At 44.1% G+C, this 19,030-nt stretch overlaps 1 protein-coding gene across 1 annotated transcript in view; it reads left to right on the top strand.

The window, feature by feature from the left end:
• The window catches only part of SDK1 (sidekick cell adhesion molecule 1), a 363,863-nt gene extending 345,573 nt beyond the window's left edge, over nt 1-18,290 (top strand). The window contains exons 42-46 of the mRNA XM_050713839.1: nt 5,770-5,934; nt 8,488-8,625; nt 10,616-10,736; nt 10,956-11,085; nt 17,791-18,290. Of these exons, the coding sequence (XP_050569796.1) occupies nt 5,770-5,934; nt 8,488-8,625; nt 10,616-10,736; nt 10,956-11,085; nt 17,791-18,063 (827 nt within the window). The 3' untranslated portion in view covers nt 18,064-18,290. The remainder of the gene's footprint in view (nt 1-5,769; nt 5,935-8,487; nt 8,626-10,615; nt 10,737-10,955; nt 11,086-17,790) is intronic.
• The last annotated feature ends 740 nt before the right edge of the window (nt 18,291-19,030 follow it).

Genomic DNA, 19,030 nt, shown 5'->3' with positions numbered 1-19,030 from the left:
GCACTTGCTTATTTCACGCAAGTGTCGGCTTCCTTTCAGTACCGCTTTTCTTGCTCATCTCTGCATGGAGGAATTTGAAATCTGAATTATGAGCTTAACAAAGACAGAGAACTAATTCCTCCTGTCAGGTCTGGCCATTCAGAGACGTTTCTGTTTTAATATAATTCTAAGAATTTGCTTCTACATGTTGATTTATATGGGGAGTAGAGCATGGTTTGGAGCAACCTTTATTTTTAAGTACTTGTTGTCCAAGAGAAGAGCAGTTGACTTGTGCCCTTCACATAAAATCAAGGAAGGAGAAGATATTCATCCTTCTGAGATCAAAAAGGGGCATTGAACAGACAGATGAAAAGCTTTAGCTTGTTGCCAATATTCAAATGCAATACCGCTACCTTAGTATTTCACATCTCAAGTGTCATCTATTATAGGCCTCATTACCCCAAACATTAAATGCTGTATCATCTCATTTTCCCTGCTGTAGCTCCCTGCCAAGGCTCTTCCATCAGAGTAAGAGGGTGGCTTTCTGTCATAAATGGCAAACCCCTACCCCCTTTTGTCACTTCCCTTTGAATTTTTCAGTGCCCTGCTGTGTTTCACAGGGCTCTAGCCATCCTGCTGGGTTTAGCAGTGGTGGCAGCAGGCAGCTGAGATTGTTCATTTGATCTCCCCGTTTCTCCCTCGGATTTATGGAAGGTGACCAGACTGACTACCTCTTGTGCATTTTGAATATACTCTGACACCAGCATGGAGCAGACAAACCAATATTTTTTCCAGAGCGATCTGTGCTAGAGGAAGACAGTACAGAAACAGAACTGTTTTTCTTTTCCTTCAACTCCTCTGTCCCTGGAGAAATGGATTCCAGTTTAGCTTCTTGTGCATTACAAGAAATGCAATTAAGCAGCCTCTGTCGCTGCCATAGTAAGCACTCCCCAGACATCGACTAGGCTGGCTAAGAAGTGGGTATTAGATCATGTCCTTTGTTTCGATATGCAGAGCAAAAGACAGAAATGGCACATCAATAAGGTTCCCAGCACTGCCGGTGGGAGTGGAGAAGGTGGGTCTGCCCCTCTTTTCCCCTCTGTGTGTCATCTCCAAGGCTCCTCTCTCTGTACTGTGCTTTAATGGCAGGCGTGCGGCCTGTAAAGCGTTGAGCAGGCCCACTCAGGCTTTCCTTCCCGATTATCCCCTATCTGCAAGCAGGTGTTTCTGCACAGCGTCCCAGGGACCCCCTCTGCCAGGAGGACACGTGCATGTGTAGGCCTTCACACGCGTATTGGCCTGCTACAGTCATCTCGAGCTGTGGGGCAGCTGAGCAGATGCTCAGTCAATCTGTTTTACAGCTTGTGGCATCTCGGGAAAGCCTCTGACCCAGGATAAGACTGCAGAGGTTTCCTCTTGTGCTTCCTCTCTCCCCACCATGTGTTTTGGGTTTTGTTTGTTTGCTTTTCCCAAGTAGGGAATGACTTCGGGCCAGTGGGAGCTAATTGCAGCTTAATATGTTTCCAATAATAATAATTCTAGCGCTCTGGCTGGCATGAATAGGCTAGTTAGGCCTAAGATCAGCTACAAATCATGTGCTCAGGATGTAGACAAGTCAGAATAGTGTTTTCTTTTGTTCCCTCAGCTGATCAGTTCCATGAAGGCGGCAGACGTTTTGGGGAAGAACTTGTGTATTTGGAGTGAGGATTGTCCTTCCCATAAATGCTGGTTTTCGCTTCCCACACCCCAAGGGCAGATCTCACTTCAGTTTTCTTTCTGGTGTCTTGAGTAATGTTTTCATGTTTTCTTCCTTTTCTATTTATTTTTAAACAAATGAGGGAGTGCAGTGTCAAACATGGACTCAAACCAGCAAAAGTCAGTAAATTCAAAGTGAAGGGTGCAGCTGCATTGCCGGCATCTGCCATGGGGCCTTTGGTTTGCTTCTGCTTGCAAACAACATGCTGAGGCTGACAGTTTGTCAGCCTTCACTTCCCATTCTTGTCCTTTCGTTAGTTTGCATGATAATCCAGCCCTTTGCCTCTGACAAATGCATCCCCATTTTAATTTTGCCCTCTGTAGGAGGAATGCTGCTTGCATTCAGCTGGTCCTTAACTCTCAGCTGCTTCTCCCCTCATAAACCACCTAATGCGTAATTAGGAGAAAGTTTTACAGCACAGCCCTCCTCTTTCTCCAAGGGGGAAGGCTGGCATTTAAGACCCAAATAACTGACAGCTTTCCATCTCCCCAGCTGCAGCCGTTTGTTAGTGGCTGGAGTTAGCAGAGCCAGGAGCCCTTGTTACTTCCTGACAGTTTTATTCGGACCCTGATTAATTGCTTGTGAAAACAGGCAGGCCTGTAGGTGCCGTGCCTGGGCTACACCTCACCAGGGTGGTGAGTTGCCTGCACAGGAGGATGTCCAGGGCAGGCTGGGCTCATGGTGGTTTTGACTTCTCTTGTAATTTAGGTTTTCTCCCCATGCATTGTTAAGAGGCTGAGAGCCCACTGAAAGGCCATGTGAAATACAGAAGGGGACAGATGTTACTGCTCGCAAAGGCTTCTGCTCCAACACAAGTGCAGTGCCATGAACCAAGAGCTGACTGGGGCTGGCTGAGCCTTGTACCTCCTTGCAGGGGTCCAGCATCGCAAACTTGGCTTATCTTGGTGGTTTCCTTGAGTTAATACTCAGTTGATATCCCAACCATGGTATGCACATCCTTCTTCCCTAAACTGAGTGGAAAATGATGTGTATGGTATACTAATGATTTTCTACTGAACTTAAAGGCCAATCTTTGCTATCACAGGTGACCTTCTAATGAATTCTATCTCAGCTGAACTTCTAACATTTAGAGCAAACCTATTTTTAAGGGATGGGGGAAGAGATGTGGTGAATGAATTCACAAGTCTTTGTTCAATATTTAATTACAGAGCTCAGTACTGAAATAAAATGCTTTTTTGGTTTGGATATATCTGACTGCAATCTCTGTCTACAAAGAGAGGCCTGAATATTCCAGATGGAGATGAGATAAACTGAAGCTCTGTAATTAAAAACCTTATTGGCCAGAGCTGGGGAAGCTGCAGACTACCCTGTGCATGGCATTTGCTTGATGTCAGCAATGGGGGAGACATAAGGATGTCCCTTTCATCCCAGGCTGCCACCCTGAAGCATGTCTAATCACTGCAACTGCAACAGCATCTCTCTGGGTTCCCAAAGATCACATGCTGGGTCGCATCTTGGCCAAGCCCTCCCTTCTACCCCCAGAAGAAATACCTCAGGTGGGCCAGAAAATATATGGCCACTAGCTGGAGCATCTCTGAGTCCCCATGAGGCAGGAATCCCCCTGACGAAACATCCATCAGCAGCCGTCCTTGTCTCACACCATCACCACCATAGCCAAGGGGGCAGAGAGGTAGAAATGTCACACTAACTTCTCAAGGGTAGCTTTACCAAGTTATTGCAAGCTTTACCAAGTGGTTAAATTTACACTTCCTTGGTCTGTTGGATATTCTGCAATGTGCACCCTGATAGGTTTGAGAAAATGAGCAAGGAAGTGTGTGTGTACAGTTGTGTTTGTTGCAATGAGCGTTGAACATTCATTTCTACTGTTGCCTTTTCTTCCCCCATTTAAGCGTCTTTCAATGCAAACAAATTGCTTTTCAGACAATTCACAATGGGCTCAAATTCTCTTATTGCTGTTTACAAATGTGTTTATGAAAGCTCAGGCAATTCTAGCAATTATGGCAATATTTTATAGTCTGAGATGCTTCTTAGTATTGGTGGTTGCAACAATCCAACTTTGAAAATGCATCCCTCACTCCACCCTCTTCGGAGAAACTAAATCCCAAACCCCCTTTTTATTACGTTGTACGTTTATGTGGTAGAAATAATCTAGCCATCTATTGCCCTGTAAAAGGGAAGTCAATATTTTATCTCTTGTTTTATAGCCATTGTAATATCCAACTAATACATAACAATGGTACATTATGATAACTTCATTATACTCTGATCATGCTGGTGAATAATGTATTGGTCTGAATTTTAAGCATGACAGAAAAATTACCTATTTTATTGTTCTTCGGGATTTCTCAATGTAGCTGGAACAATAACATTTCAGCTTGCTTTTTGCATCCACTGAGACTGCCAAACCTCATGATCAGAAAAGATGTAGTTTGGGGGCTGTTAGTCAATGTGTGTGTTGCTAGACGTGCAGCACGTTATAAATTACAGAGCCAATATTTACTGATGCCAAAGTTAAAGCATTCACATGGAAATGCACCTGCAGTGTTAATCAATCCATCTTTGCTTTTGTTCCCTGTTGCACAGAAGTAGGGAGAGGGCCAAATTTTGCTCTGTTACACCGGCACAGTTTCAGAATTGCTGCAGTGACTTCAATTAGTTTACACGTAGGTAATGCAAAGCAAATGAGAACAGACTCTGGCCTTTCACTGCCGCAGCAGCAGAAGTCGCTAAGGGTAGTGCTGCTGGCTCTGGCTTTATTGTTACCTTGATAACACCTCAAGCTACAGAAGTCATGTTGATGCTTGAGTCTCACAGTGCAGAGGGGTTTCTTTCAAAGCAGGCGGCTCCTGCGCTGCAGTAGTATCTGTGCAGAGGTTATCACTGTACTTCTATTGCTGTGGGACATACAGAGAAAAATAGGCATTGCTTGAACAGCTTTGATAACTAAAAGTAGAAGCCTGATCAGGTCAGATCCTTAAGAGCTGTGCTGATTTAGGCTAGCTGAGAGTTTGGCACCTTGTGTACACAGCCATTTTGTCAGTGGAAGTGCTGGGCACCAGTTGTTATAGAAAAGGAGTCTGTTTAGATTAATGTTTGATTCCTGCACTCAAAATTATTGACTGGCATCTTTAATTATAGTTGGTTTTCTTCTTACTGGTGACAGCATCCATCTTGTTGAAAGTTCTTTCCATTGAAGTCAAGTGAATATAAGATTACGCATATGGATCAGAGACCGGAACGGTGCCTCGTCAGGATGCACATCAGGATAAATGTCAGTATGGCTGTTGAGAATTGAGATTACCCTACTGAAACACTCTCATCAGTTATGCAGAAGGCATTGTGTTTCCAGCAACTTTTAGAGCTTTATAATACAAACAAAAACTCGTTCCTGCTTAGAAATGCATGGCACAGAAGTGCAGTGCCTGCTGCCTCTCTCAGTGGGCTGTGCCATGCTGCAGTCCAGCCCATGCAAAAGGATGTCTCAATATTGATATTGTGAAGCAAGCAGCACGCCAGTGGCACCAGTCCACCAGGCACCAGTTCATGCAAGGCCACAGTGCTTCCTGCCAAGACCCAAATCTGACATTCGTTTGCAAACCTAACCTATGCACTGGGATAGTCAAGTCAGTTTTGCAATGTAAAAAGCAGGCAAAAACCGTGCGATTAGGACTCATTAAAGTACCAGGTTGCTGTGGGCTTAGTTGCTCTGTCAAATAACAGGCATGCAGATGCAGCGACCATACCTGGTCAGGAGGGACCCAGATGGCTGGCAGCTGCTCTAGCCAGCTCAGGTCACCATGGGTGCTGCTGCAGATTTTAGCGGGGAACTCTTCCATCTGGGCTGTTGTAAGACCCCCGTCACGAGTAAATCCTTTTACAGATGGGATCTTGCAGGGCAATCTGACATTTGTGTGTATCACTGAGCAGCCTTCGGGTAAGCATGTCCACTGCCTGTGGTTAAAGCACACAATTAATGACAATTATTTTCCACGAGCAGAAGGAAGTGCCAAGTCACACAGTTAATGCTGTTCCTCTCCTTGCTCCTTTTCCAGATGAAGGACTGTGGGACATGTTTGTGAAGGACATCCCTCGCAGCGCTACCTCCTACACCGTCAGCCTGGACAGACTCAAACAGGGTGTGACCTACGAATTTCGGGTGGTGGCTGTCAATGAAATCGGCTATGGAGAACCAAGCGTTCCCTCTGCGGCAGTATCAGGTAATCAAGCTTTTTGTTACCTTTTCCAATGGAATTTCTTACTGGGAGCGGAGAAGAAAAAAAAAAGTTCCTCTTGTTACAATAAATCATCAAGACCAGCTTGTTTTCACTTATTTTAGGACAAAAGCAGTGTTATTACAGTATACTTTACTCTCAAGGGGAAAAATAGTCATGTGCCATTTTTAAGCTTGACAACCTTCTCAGGAAGTTTGTGTGTGTTTACATATAAGATTTCTTGCCTAAGACTAATTTACAAAGTCTACGACGTGTTTGCTTTCTCTTCTTCCTCCTCTCCTACTCTGTTGTTTTGTTTACTCTCCTTTCTTCTCTGTTCCCAAGGTTCTGTGATAAGCAATTTCTGTGTTATTTTGTATTTAGCTCTCAAGAATGTAGAAGTATAGTTTCCCGAAATTATTCATGATATCCTCTGTGCTGGTAATTCCAGCATATTGTGATACCTCCAGTCTCCCTTCATCACAACAGCTTGTTGGTGGTGCTCACAGACTCTTCCCACCCACCTGCTCCGTTGTGGTTATTCCCGGTAAACAGGGCTATGGCCTGAGCATGCTTCCAGAGTCCCTTTGAACAAACCAGCATTCTGATTTTTTGAAGGAGCTTCCATACCTTGAAAAGCAAATTCCACTCAGCTTTGCCATGTTTGGACAGCTTGAGTTCAATGGCTTCTTGTGAAGTGGGAAGCTTGCCCTTGTAAAAGTTTTTCTCAGTTCTCCTGTTACCTTTGCAGAGAGGGTTGTACTCTAGGTTGCTTTTGAGCAACAGGTCTCATCCTTGCTGTGTCAGCAAAGCCAGACGAGGAATAAAAGAACCTGATAAAAAGTCTTTGTGATTCAAAGTTCTGGAGAGTCCCGAGAACCTGGCAATGATCCAGTCTCTGGAGTGGCTTTTATCTCTGCTTCTCGAGTGAAAAGCATAAACACCACTCAGCGATTACCCAGCAGGCTGGAGTAGCAAATGCTGCTATCGCCATCACGGCTGCATTTGTCCTTACACAATTAACCACTTAACCTGTGAGAGCTGTCTATGGATTTCAGTGTGAGTGCTACCCTTCCTTTTCTCCTTCAGGACAAGGGCATAGACAACCTACTTCAAACACCAAGAGTCAGTGTTTTTCCTATCTGTGGTTTCACAGAGGCTGTAACACAATGTAAAGGGTCAGTAATCATGTCAGTCTTTCCTTTCCCGGAAGACATTATTCCCTTGAAGCCAGGCATGCAGCTCCTTCTGATGCTTTTTATAAATAAACTGCTTGTTTGTAAGTTCTCCGCTTGAACAGAACTATTTAATTCACCTCCTTTTGATGCTTCAGTGTTCATCTCAAATTGCTGCACGAAAGTAAGAGGTTTCCATTGAGATTCGCAGTCGTAAAAGTATACAGCATTTTAGGCTGGCCACTTCAGCTAGCACAGGGAGGTATAAATTGCACTGAATCTGCTCAGCCCAGCATGGCTTGTGCAGTTTGCCTTTAGGTCTTTGTTGGCCTGGACTGGCCTCCTAGCAAAGAAAGATAGTGGCTACTTTTCACTGCTACAGAACACCCAGTGATCTGGAACAAATTTAAGCCCATATCGTAAGGCTTACAACAGACGTTTTTAGATCCAGGGTCCAGGACAGTGAGGGGAAAAAGAGTGCCTGGGTTCAGTGATAATGAGGATTTTGGTTGAAGCTGGTCTCCTGGCATCACCCACTCTTACTGGGTGTTCTCCTACCTTACAGACTACAGGGAAATAATATACAACTGCTGATTTGTGCTACAGTGGCAGCACTTTTTCTGAGCTGAGGGATGCTGACAAAGAGAATGTCACTGAAAAAAAAATAATAGTACTTACTACTTCAAACCAGAGTGGCAAGATAACTCTAGAAAAAGGAAGTTAGTATCATTTTGTGCCTCCAATTGAGGTCAAATGGAATGAAATGACTTGAGATAACACAAAATTCAGGGAACTGAATTAATGTCAATGTGCAGCATGTTGGGCTTGGCTTAAGTCACTGACAATACCGTATAGAACAGGAGTGAATGTTGGAATTTGGGGTTTAAACTACGGAGGTAATGATTCGAATGTACTTTGTTCCCTGGCACTAGCTGTATTTTTCAAAGAGCCATTGAGCAGCATTTTGGCAAGGCAAGCCTCTTAAAAGGTGGAGTAGCCATGGGTCATGACAAGTATATTAGTGGCTCCTTTGACCCAGGGAGTATTAAGCATACCACAGTAGCTGAGAAATACAGGTGTGCTGGGCTGTGGGAAGAAACCTTCTTACCTTCACTTGGTGATAACTGCTTCTTAGCTAATGGATTCTGCAGTGCTGTTCCAAGTGTGAGAGATGCTTGTGGAGATGTTGGAGCTGTGGTATGCTCCTGTTCTCTCTGCAATCTAAAAGTGTCAGAAAGCTTTTTGAGGGTCTTATTTTCAAGTGGACTAGGTTATCTTCTTTGAAGACCTCTGTCCTGAGCACTGTTATGGATGTCGCTCACTGTGGGGAAGAAGGGCAAATTCTGAAGGAGCATAAGGAGTTGTTTGTCTTTTGCTCTTTCAGCACAAACAGAAGCCCCTTTCTATGAGGAGTGGTGGTTTCTGCTGGTGATGGCGCTCTCAAGTCTGATCCTGATCCTGTTGGTGGTGTTTGCATTGGTCCTGCATGGCCAGAGCAAGAAGTACAAGAACTGCAGCACAGGTAAGACATCATCTCTGCGCTGTACACGTACTCTCAAGAGCTGCAGGAATTAGAAATGTCCTCCCTTTGAATCTGTGATTTCAACAGCATGGACTCTCTTTATAGGTATTTTGTTTGGCAGAAGACTTGGATATTTTTACTATCTAATTTGGTAGAAATGGCTTTTGCCCATAGCTTTACTGGGCAGAGTGCTGGATCTTATCAGGTTTTGGAAGTTAACCAGCCATGGGCTTGGACAGGACAGCATCTGGAAGTCCCAGGGACTGTAGCAAAAGCCAAGGAGTCTGGGTCAAATGCTTGGCAGACCACAAAAAATGAATAAGCTGAGTCTTTATTTAGCTTAGTTGTCATTCCCTGATAGAGGGGGAGAAGAAGGGTTCTGTTTTTCCATATCCATATCCAGTGCAAATATCCTATGCCAGTATGCATGAGGACTATATCATAACTCTTTTACATTAAATAGGGTGCCCAGCATCTCACATTCATTCCCTAAGCCAAGCTACAGTTATTGGGCTGGGACCAAGGAGCTAGAAGTCTTTGTTATCTGGACCTGTTAGACTTGAAGGCACCATGAGCATCTAGCTTTGAATTTTCCTTTACTTACAATTTTTACCAGTCTCCTTTTTGAAAGGAAACAGGAACTACCTGCTCTGTAACTAGGAATGTTAAGAGTCCCCTTTCAAAGCACCTTGTTCTGGAGCACTGAATATTGTTTTTAACCTTTTCTTCTTCTTACATGGAAGAGTTGTTCATGTGTGTTAATTCTGAGATAGCCTTCTCCACCTCCAGCAAGAAATTGCTCTGCTGCTAGAAGGTGCCAAAAAGGCACATTAATGAGTAGGATCAGGCGGATGAGTCTTCGCACTGCCCATTCTAAAGGATTAATGTAATGAAGGAGTCTTGAAAAAATCTTCCAGGCAGTATTTAGCAATTCAGTCCCAAAGAGAAGATCTTTTCTTTCTTTATAATTCACTTCTAAAAAGCGTTAGAAAATCAGATTTTAGTCCCATGGGATATGAGATGAAAGAATACCACGGTATTTTACCAAGTTAATGCTATTACATATTTGTATGCATAGCTCATAGGAAATCGCTCATCTTCTTAGTTTTGCTCTGTGTTTGGGGGACAGACATGAAAAGACAGGTCTGACCTGTACTGTCAGATATCAGCGTTCACACTGAGTCTTAATGTAGCATTGAAATTGAAGTTGAGGATAAAGTACCTGTCTGCTGCAAAGTGGCAATGTGCAACCGGTCTTTCTCCCCAGGACGCTAGCTGAGCTCATACCTTTGGGATTATAAAGAAGAGCATGGGAGAGAATAAGCTTTTGCTATATTTGATCACAAAAAAAAAAAAAAACTTTGCTGTATTTTCTCTCTTCTGCCAGTCCCCTGTCCTTTTCCCTGCCTTACCTTGTCTGGTGATGTCTCACGCCTATGTCTTATCCTCATTACAGATCTGACATCTTTTCCCTGTTTGCTGCCCACTGATCCTTTCTCTTGGTTTGCTGCCCTCTTGTCCCCCCATTTTTATTTATTTATTATTATTTTTTTGCATTTCCTAGTTTTACTTTCTCTTGCTTTCTTTCCATCAGCAAAAATGGGATTCATGTCACCTGGTTTAGGGCATCTTCAATGGCTACCTGAATTACTCACCTGTATTCCATTCATAGTCAAAAGACAAGAATAAGCACATGTGGAGCACAGTTCATCTGCATTATTTTAGATACCTCCAAATGAAACACATCCATCCATGACTCCTTTAATCCCCTCTTTTGGCTCCTCCTGCCTTTTTGCACTCCTGATATGCTCCTTTCTTCCACTTTGTACTCATTTGCCAGTAACAAAGGTAAAGAGATTTTCAAAAAAAAATAATAATAAAACATAAATAATCATAAAACATAAAGAAGGGGAAGTTAGTGACTCCTTACAGTTGTACTTGGGGGAAAAATACCCATGTTTCAGCTGAATTTTTCATTGCCTGGCTCCAGGTAAAACCATCTCCAATGTGGAAGAGTCAGTCACCTTAGATAACGGAGGCTTCACTGCCCTGGAGCTCAACAGCAGACACCTAAACATCAAGAGCACCTTCTCAAAGAAAAATGGAACCAGGTAAGAAGCTTGGAACACCACGCTCCTGGAAATGGCTTTTCATCTAGGTTCAGGCAGCTGTTAAATAGGCAAAATGAGACTGTTGTCTGGAGGATCTAGGGAGGACTTTACTGCCCTAGGCTGTGACGCTAGCTTCTAAGCATGATTTAATTGTCTCTTTAACTGTGTCGTTTCAGAGAAAAAACAATATCCCATACACTGACCTGCTATGTTTCCTAGGTCTCCTCCTCGCCCAAGCCCAGGAGGGCTGCACTACTCTGATGAGGATATCTGCAACAAGTACAATGGAGCCGTGCTGACCGAGGGCTTGGGCCTGAATGAGAAGCCCTTAGAAGTATCAGAGTCAGAGGTAAATGTTTGCCTTTGCCTTGCCAAGTGCTTACCAATTTTCCCCCCTGAATGCTGGAGAGTCTTTGAAATGCCATTCCCATGCTTGCCTTATACTGTTGTCATTATTTGTCTGTCTTGGTGACTTTAAAATGTCCTATTCCTCAGGCTATTCACATCACATTTTAAAATTAAAATGTCCCAAGAGGGAATCACAAGCAGGACCCAGCCAGGGCAGATTCCAGATCTGTCCTTGGCAGATATTCACAGTTTTCCAGTGTTACACAGAAAGGCAAACACAACCAGTCAGTCAGCGTGTGCTGACCTCTCTGGTAAGGAGCTGCACATCCCCTTCTGCACATAGACTGCAAAGATGGAGTGCTTTTGGGCAAACAAGTATGTGCTGCAAAACAACCAGCTGGCTGCAGCTACTGCCTGGACACGGTCTGGATGGCTGCAGTGACTGAAGTATGGGGTGTGCTTTGAAGTTTTCACAGTGCCTTTTTTAGACAGCTGCAGCAAACACTAAGCTTTGGAAGTGTGGTCTTCTGTGGTAATAACTGCTGCCTGTGCTACAGTGGGAGTAAGTGGAGAATGAGTAACCTGCCAGGGATAGCACTTGCTGTAAGAGCCCAACATTCGGGTTTCGAAACACTCCAGTCCACAACATTAGGCTAGCACTAAAGGATCTCGGGTTGCTTTCAGACTCTGTTCTCCAAGGAAGGTGGTTGTATGCCAGCATTTTACCTTTGGCTGTGCCCTATCTTCTGTCTCACGTCCCCTTTAAGAAGAAGTAAAGTGGTTATGGTCTGCCCATAAAAGAAGCCCAACAGTGGCCATGGGTGAATAGGCAGACTTCAAGGGACGTACAGAAAGGTAAATCTGTCTCTCAAATTGTGTGTTGTCAGCTGAGAACCTGACGAACCTGAGCTGACAGCACAAGAAGAGAGCAGTGGGCCAAACCACTCCAACCCTGACCCTTCCAGCAAGAATAAATCAAGGAGCAGCAAGTAGTGAAAGAAGATGACAGTTTTCATCTGTAGCTTTTCTGCACCTGCAGCTACAGCTGCTTTTCCTGGCTACCTAGCTCTCACCTCCTGTTAATTACCACGGACAGCCTGCTGCTTTGTGCTGCCCTATGGCCGACCCAGCGTGTCGGCAGCTTTCCTTGGTGTAGCTGGAGCTACTGTCTGTGCGAGGCACAAGTGTTACCTCCAGATTAAACCCATAGTGCTTTGGTCATGTCACTGTAACAACCCAGCATTAAACCTGTCATTAAAACAGTTCGCTGAGCATGATCGTGAATTTAGCTCTAGCACCTTCTGACATTAATTTCAATGCCCCATGTGGTATTTCCTGGTGATGCGCAGTTGTTGTCTTACAGGGTGTCATTACTGCCTTCTATATGCACTGTTTGTGCAACATAGAAGAAAGTGGGGTTTGTTTTGTTTTCTCATGCTGTTATTAATATTATTTATTTACTGTGTACTGCTGTCAAGCCTGAAGGTCTCAGTTGAGCTTCTTGTGTTTTCGTGAATCTGTTTGTGCATGTGAGTATGTGAACAAAATGTGCCTCCTGTTTTTCCTTGGGGCTTAGATATGCAGCCCTTCTGTATAATGTCTTTGATGCTTGCTTTTTTTTTTTTTTTGTGGGGAGTGCTTTTAGGCATGAAATGTTAATAGGCTCCCAGTAGAGGTAGCAAGAGGAGATGCTGCCTTTTGATCAGCCTGAAAATGCTGTTTACGTTGGCTGGTATAGACAGGAGGTGAGGGTGGAGGGGAGCAGAGGTGGCTGTAGATGTTTGACCGCTCTGTTTTCAAATATTTGTGTACCTATTAGCTCTTCCTGTTTTTTTCTGTTCTTTTTGTTTCTGTTCTCAAAGGATATCTTAACAGACAAGCTGTTTTCTGAGAATTTCAGAGTCTCCATCTCTTCTAGCAGGGAAGGGTGTTTCCTATTATATGAAAAGTTAAAGATATCTTTTTTATATAAGAGCTCCAAACGTTTGGTTCTTTCCAGCAAAGGTGGGGGGGGGTGTCTTGATGCTGTTTTCCTCTAATACATCTTTGTGTGGATCTCAAATTTCACTTAATACAATTCACATAAGGGCAGGCAAGGCCGAAAACTGTGCTTTTGCTTTCAACCCACGTGTCATCTTGTTGCTTCTTGGTTTTACCACTATTGCCTGAGGTGTCAAGATTTTACATGGAAAAGAAGGGAGCTCACTGGCTTCAAGTCTCGTGGGGTTTACTGAACATGAAGTTTGTGAGAAACTCTCAGGCTGACTGACTGCATTTACAACACAGCTGCCTGGGAGCCTTCCTCTGAGCTCCCTCCTGAAGAGGAGAACAAGAGAGAAATGACGAGAAAATCTAGCAGACCAAGCAGTACTCTAAAATTCATAAATCAAGTGGTTAACTTACTCCATGTCATGTAAGCCAAGCACCAGTACTGTTAATGAGGTTAAAGTAGTTTAATTGGCAGGTATGGAGCAAGAGAGTGCTAAAAGTGTAATTTCTAAATGATTAATAATAATAGGCTTTTAGATAATGAGTCAAGTGGACAAAGCTCTGGACAGACAATCTGAAGAAATTTGGTGTTCACCACGTGCAGAAACTTAATAATATATGTGCAGTGTCAACCAGCCATGGAAGAGCAGTTTTATTGGGGGGTAGGGAAGGGTGTTGTATGTTTGCTTGTTCTCATGCATCTTTTTGGTCTCGAAAAACTGTTTTCAGGAGGTAACATTCTCACAGATTGCACCAGTTATCAGTCAGTGCTGAATGCTGGCGATGCTCTGGTCTTCCAAGCTGCTTGCTACAGTCTAACTGATTTTCCCTTTCTCATATTGTAAGTTCCCACTTAACATTTGTTAGGGAATATGATTTAACTCATTTCCAATAAAGTTCTCAAGTGATTTTGACAAGTTGGGCACCATGTGGAAGTCAGCTGCAGATGACACATTCAATGAGCAAGGGCTGCCATGTCCAGAGAAATCTGTTTGCCCTTCTAGGTCACCTCATCTCTTACAGCATATGCACTTCATGTCAACCAAGAGAAGCTGCTGCCATCTACATTTTTAGAAATAATCTCCAAAAGCCGTTTCTTCTCAAGTAACTTAATATAAATATATACTTACATAATTGGAACTATTTTCAAATTTCCCATTGACTAAGCTAGCCAGCTCTGGTGGCTGTTCTGCCTCTGAACAGCATTTGTGCATTCCGTGCTATCAATAAAATACGTAAATAGCCTCTCATTTTCTGTATTTATTGTTGCATAGGCATCCGTGCACCCCTGGTTGACAGTCGGTAATGTCACAGTACACCCAATCGCGCTCCAGCCTATGGAGGTTTCCAAGGTAACAAAGCCGCAGCCGCACTGAAGGGCGACGCAGAGCGGGGAAAATGGAAAAACAAAGCAGAAAGCCCTGCAGCGTTTCTGTTTACTCAATAGTTTAAAAAACACTAGAAAGTAATCCTGTAGTATAAGCTGTCTATGTTGTCATGCAGAACGTTTATTTTTCTAGTGCTTGATTTTCATCAGGGCAGAGGGGCATGTAGGGCTGTAATTTGGAGAATTCCTTGCTGGTCAGGGCAGTTATTAGTACCTCGTTTGGAGTAGACCTTAGAAGATACTTGGAAACATGGACAGAACAATCAGTTCCTGCCTATTTTGAAGGAAATGTGAAGAAAAAACAATGTATCAAGACTAATGAGTAGGTTATCCCTTCCAGCCTCAACACAAACAAAGGTGAAAGGCTGAAGTCAGATGATGCTTGTACAGGTACACAAGTTTCATAAAAGTCCCTTCTGAAAGGCACTGGCCTTATTTACACTAAATTAGTATTCTCTTTCAGTAGGGATAATGGACTAATTAGTGCACAGATTATCAGCAGGTGGCCTAGTTTTAAATTCCCTCTTTCTGTTCATGGCAAGTCCAAGTGACACTATTTCAAGTGGCAGCAGCCCATCTAAAAGTGTTCCCAGTATTTCTCCTCTTTATTATGTTGACTTCTGGCAGCCTCAGAAGGATTTGGCTTGGGTACAGAAATTATATTAGTTTTGTGGGTATTTTCTCCTAGCAGTGGACAGAAATCAAGTGGCTGAATTGGTATTGTTATACCTAGCAAGTAATGCGTTCGTTTTCTGGATCCAGCTGCTTCTCAGCATTTCTTCTTAGATCTCTTGCCCTTTTAACCATCTTTGTTTCTGTATGTCTGTGGGGTCATCAGGAAAACCAGTAAGTGTGGGGGTTTTTTTGTTTGTTTGTTTTTATTGTTTGTGACACCTCATCTAAGCCGATGTGATCCCTCTCGTCAGCAGGGGCTTCTTTCTTTGGGGGTGGCTGAGTGTGCCCAAGGCATTAAGACTGACTTTGGTCTGGGGAAAGAGTAAGAATACATGGTAAGGGCAGTGGTAGCATTGTGCCTTTGATGGAGGGAGCCCATCCATGGCATCTGGAAGCTCAATTACAAGTTTCTGGTGAATAAGCCATAACCACCTGCCTCTGCTCAGGATGCAGAGACTTTTCTTCTGTGTGCTGCCATGATTCCCCAGCTCCCCACGCACTTTTTACCTTACCATCAGACTGGGAAGCTGCAGCATAATGTTTGGAGATGTAGGCTGGTTCCAAGTGCAACTTGTTTCTTGATAGGAATGAGGAAATCAGATCTGCAGGAAAAGTTGGTTGCCTCTGCAGCTGAGGACCGGCCTGCCCGAGCTGTTGCCTCCCTCCCTGTCATGCTGCCACATCTGCAGTCATCAGAGGCTCTTTTGTTGGAGCGCCTTACAAAATAGACAGGGCAGTGCTGGCAGGATAGTTCCTGCAGCAGTGCCAAGACTCTGGAAGTGCTCTGTGCACCCACTGGCTGCGAAGTATTCCAAATCTGGGGATATTCCAGGCATGCTGCAAAAACCACCTGTTCAGGATGGCCTTTGGAGGGAGTCTGGTGTTGGCTTCCCGAGGTTGGCAGCTGGTGCAAAGGAGGGTTTTTCTAGGTGATAGACTTGCTGGGTTCCTTCTGGAATAATTGTTAAATGCTGGTGGGGTTTTGTTGTAATATTAATTACATGTCAGGGCACCTGGAGCATTGCATTCATAAAATAATCAAACAAGATAATTCTGAAAAATCCAGAGCATGGTTAACAGCAGAAGGGAAATTTTGCAAAGCTGTGAAGAGTTGCAGTGCTCAGAGTTTCAGAAAACTCTGGGAAAAATTTCTCAGCCCTGTCCATCACCCACTGTGTTGGAAAACGCTCACGAAGTAGTATTGAAGCAGCTATCTAAGCAAAGAAGATGATGGATGCGGTGCCCTTTTCAAATGATGGTTTGCAAGGCATTTGAGGGTTATTCTTCAGAGACCATTAAAAAGGAGCTTCAGAGACGGAGAGACTAGTTGTGTGGCAGGCAGGATCAAGGAGGATGTGTGTTTGCTGTGGGGTGTCATAGATCAGAATGATACCAACTTTTTGAAACTAATTGCAGCAACTAACAGTTGCAAGTTGCACTTACCCATCTCTCTCTTGTATGTCTTAGGCAGCTACCGCTTTGATATTTAATTGCCTTTCGAATTGGGTATGCAGATTATCGGGAGAAATAAAAAAAGGAATGAAAGCTTTTGCATGCTCAAACCAGAGATTTTGAGGGAAGGCGTGAGATATGGCAATGACTGAGTAAATGTTTGTGTGCTGTATGGGATGTGGCTGTTATTAGTGGGAACGTTACTGGGAACAGAAGGAAAATGTGTGCTCAGATACAGTGGCCAAGGCTTTGCCGTGGTCTCTCTTTGGAGGAGACGGATGAGCCCTCTGTGCTTCCTTCCAGCCGCATCACAGCAGCGGTACTGGGGAGGGGAAAGGCGCACAAAGCTGATCCGGTTGCATCTCAATAGAGTTCCTCAGCTCCAGCTAGGTGTTGATACAAGCTTTGAAGCTACCAGCCACCAGATGTAAATATTTGAAGGGCCAAGATCCTCTCTGAACACTGGCCTACGTGTGAGCCATGTCAGGAAAACAACCCCTCCTTCTGGCAGTTCTTTTCCAGATCTTGCATTTCTGTTTTCCTGTAGCACTGCTGGTTGGGTGCGTTGTTATACCACCGATAATCAGATGGAACATACAGAATGGAGTTGTTTGCCTGAAATAAACTGCAGTTTTGCTTAATTCCCTTTCAGTGATATAACTAATTTTCAATATTTAATGGGGCTTGCAAGCCAGACTCAGAGCGCTGTGCAGGTGCCCTGATCTGACCAGCGTAAACAGCAGCACGTCTGGCTAACTTGTGTGCATTTGCATGAAAGGCATTCTGTCAGTCCTTGCATCAGAAGACAGATTCTCAATTGCTGTTGTAATTGTAATCTTTTTGATTATGTGGTTGAAAGCTGTTGGTTTCCCTACAATGTCTCTACCCTTCTCAGCATCTTCTGTCAAAAGAGGAACTTATAGCACTTGCAGCAGTGTTCTGCAGTGAATTAGAATGGATTTTTCTGTATCTCTTAGCACCAGAGATCATTGGGGAACCTTCCCTCTAGCAGCAAAGCCTGGCTAAACCAGAGCAGTTGTTTCCTACAGTCCAGCATGTATTACACTTGGATTACAACCCACCTTACCCTAAAATTACAGCTTTTGTCAGCTGCTGATATTAAACTTGTCTCTAATTTCTTATAGAGTGGAGCAAGCTAAATCACAGATGCTAATGGCTGATTTTTTTTCTCCGATGCTCCAGGCCACTGACTCAGATTACGAAGACGAGCTGCCCAAGCATTCCTTTGTGAACCATTACATGAGCGACCCCACGTACTACAACTCCTGGAAGCGGCAGCAGAAAGGGGTGAAACACCCGGCATCCTACAGATACGAGGAGTGTGCAGCCAGCGAGACAGAACCCTATTTCCAGACTGTCATCACGACACAGAGCTCAGGAGGGGTGTACACCCCAACAGGACAACCTGCGCCTGGCTCCCGGACTCCAGTGACAGGGTTCTCCTCCTTTGTGTGACACGGGCTGGGAGGGAAGAGCCCAGGCGAGCCGCCGGCAGCACGCGGGGCGCCCCGTCGCAGTGACCGCGCGCACGTGGCCGGGGCGGTGAACTCTGGGGGTGATAACTTCTCTATCAGGGTAGAGCGGATGGGAACACGAATGAGGCTGTTTTGGTTTTGGTTTTCCTTTTTCCCGAAGACAATCAACTCTAAAAGTATGGAGCTGAACTAGCCGAACCTTTGTTTAAAAAAAAAAAAAAAAAAAAAAAGGAAAAAAAAAAGGAATTCTGCAAAGTGATGATTTTAACCACTTGTGAATAGTAGGGGTTTTTTAACCACTTTTTTGTAACACTGCTTCAGGAAGCAGCTCCCGTGCCCTTCTCTTCCCTCTTTCTTTCTCTACCCTCCTCCTATCCCATGTCCAAACAAGGAGGTGAATTCCCTAGATGCAATGAGTGACTTTGTGATGTGATTTGAAGAGAGAACATAAAACCTCCCAGGCTCCTTTTGCTTTACTCTCTTTATTTTTCTTTTCAATTTTTCCCTACCATCAGGGCCAAGTAGGAGAACAGAGAAGGGACAGACTTTCACGTGAAAAGCAGACCCCTCCTCTCTCCTCTCCCCATTGCTGCTCCTCACATTAGGAGCACTGGCTGATTCACTTAGGCTCAGATGTGTCACTGTGTCTGCTCTAGGCTCACTACTGGTGTCCGTATGCTGAATTGCTGACCTGCTTTCCTTTCTTGTTCAAATGGGGCCTCCTGCAATCTTTAAATATTCCAACTCCAGGGTCTTTAGAAGAGTAGGTGGCTCAAAAGAGCACTGTGGGCAGCAGTGGGTGAAGCAAGTGGGAAGAATTCAGATGCAAGGTCGATTTATTTTTGGTGGGGCTCTAATCCTCCCTTGTGGACTGCATGTGCCATTTGAATTGTTCATTTTTTAAAAGTCAAAGGACACAACCCAGCAAGCCAGAGGAATCTTTCAAT

This window comes from Cygnus atratus, chromosome 15, assembly GCF_013377495.2.
Source record: "Cygnus atratus isolate AKBS03 ecotype Queensland, Australia chromosome 15, CAtr_DNAZoo_HiC_assembly, whole genome shotgun sequence".
Lineage (NCBI taxonomy): Eukaryota > Metazoa > Chordata > Aves > Anseriformes > Anatidae > Cygnus > Cygnus atratus.
The sequence above is the reverse complement of the archived record's forward strand: the minus strand, read 5'-3'. Positions and strand labels throughout refer to the sequence as shown.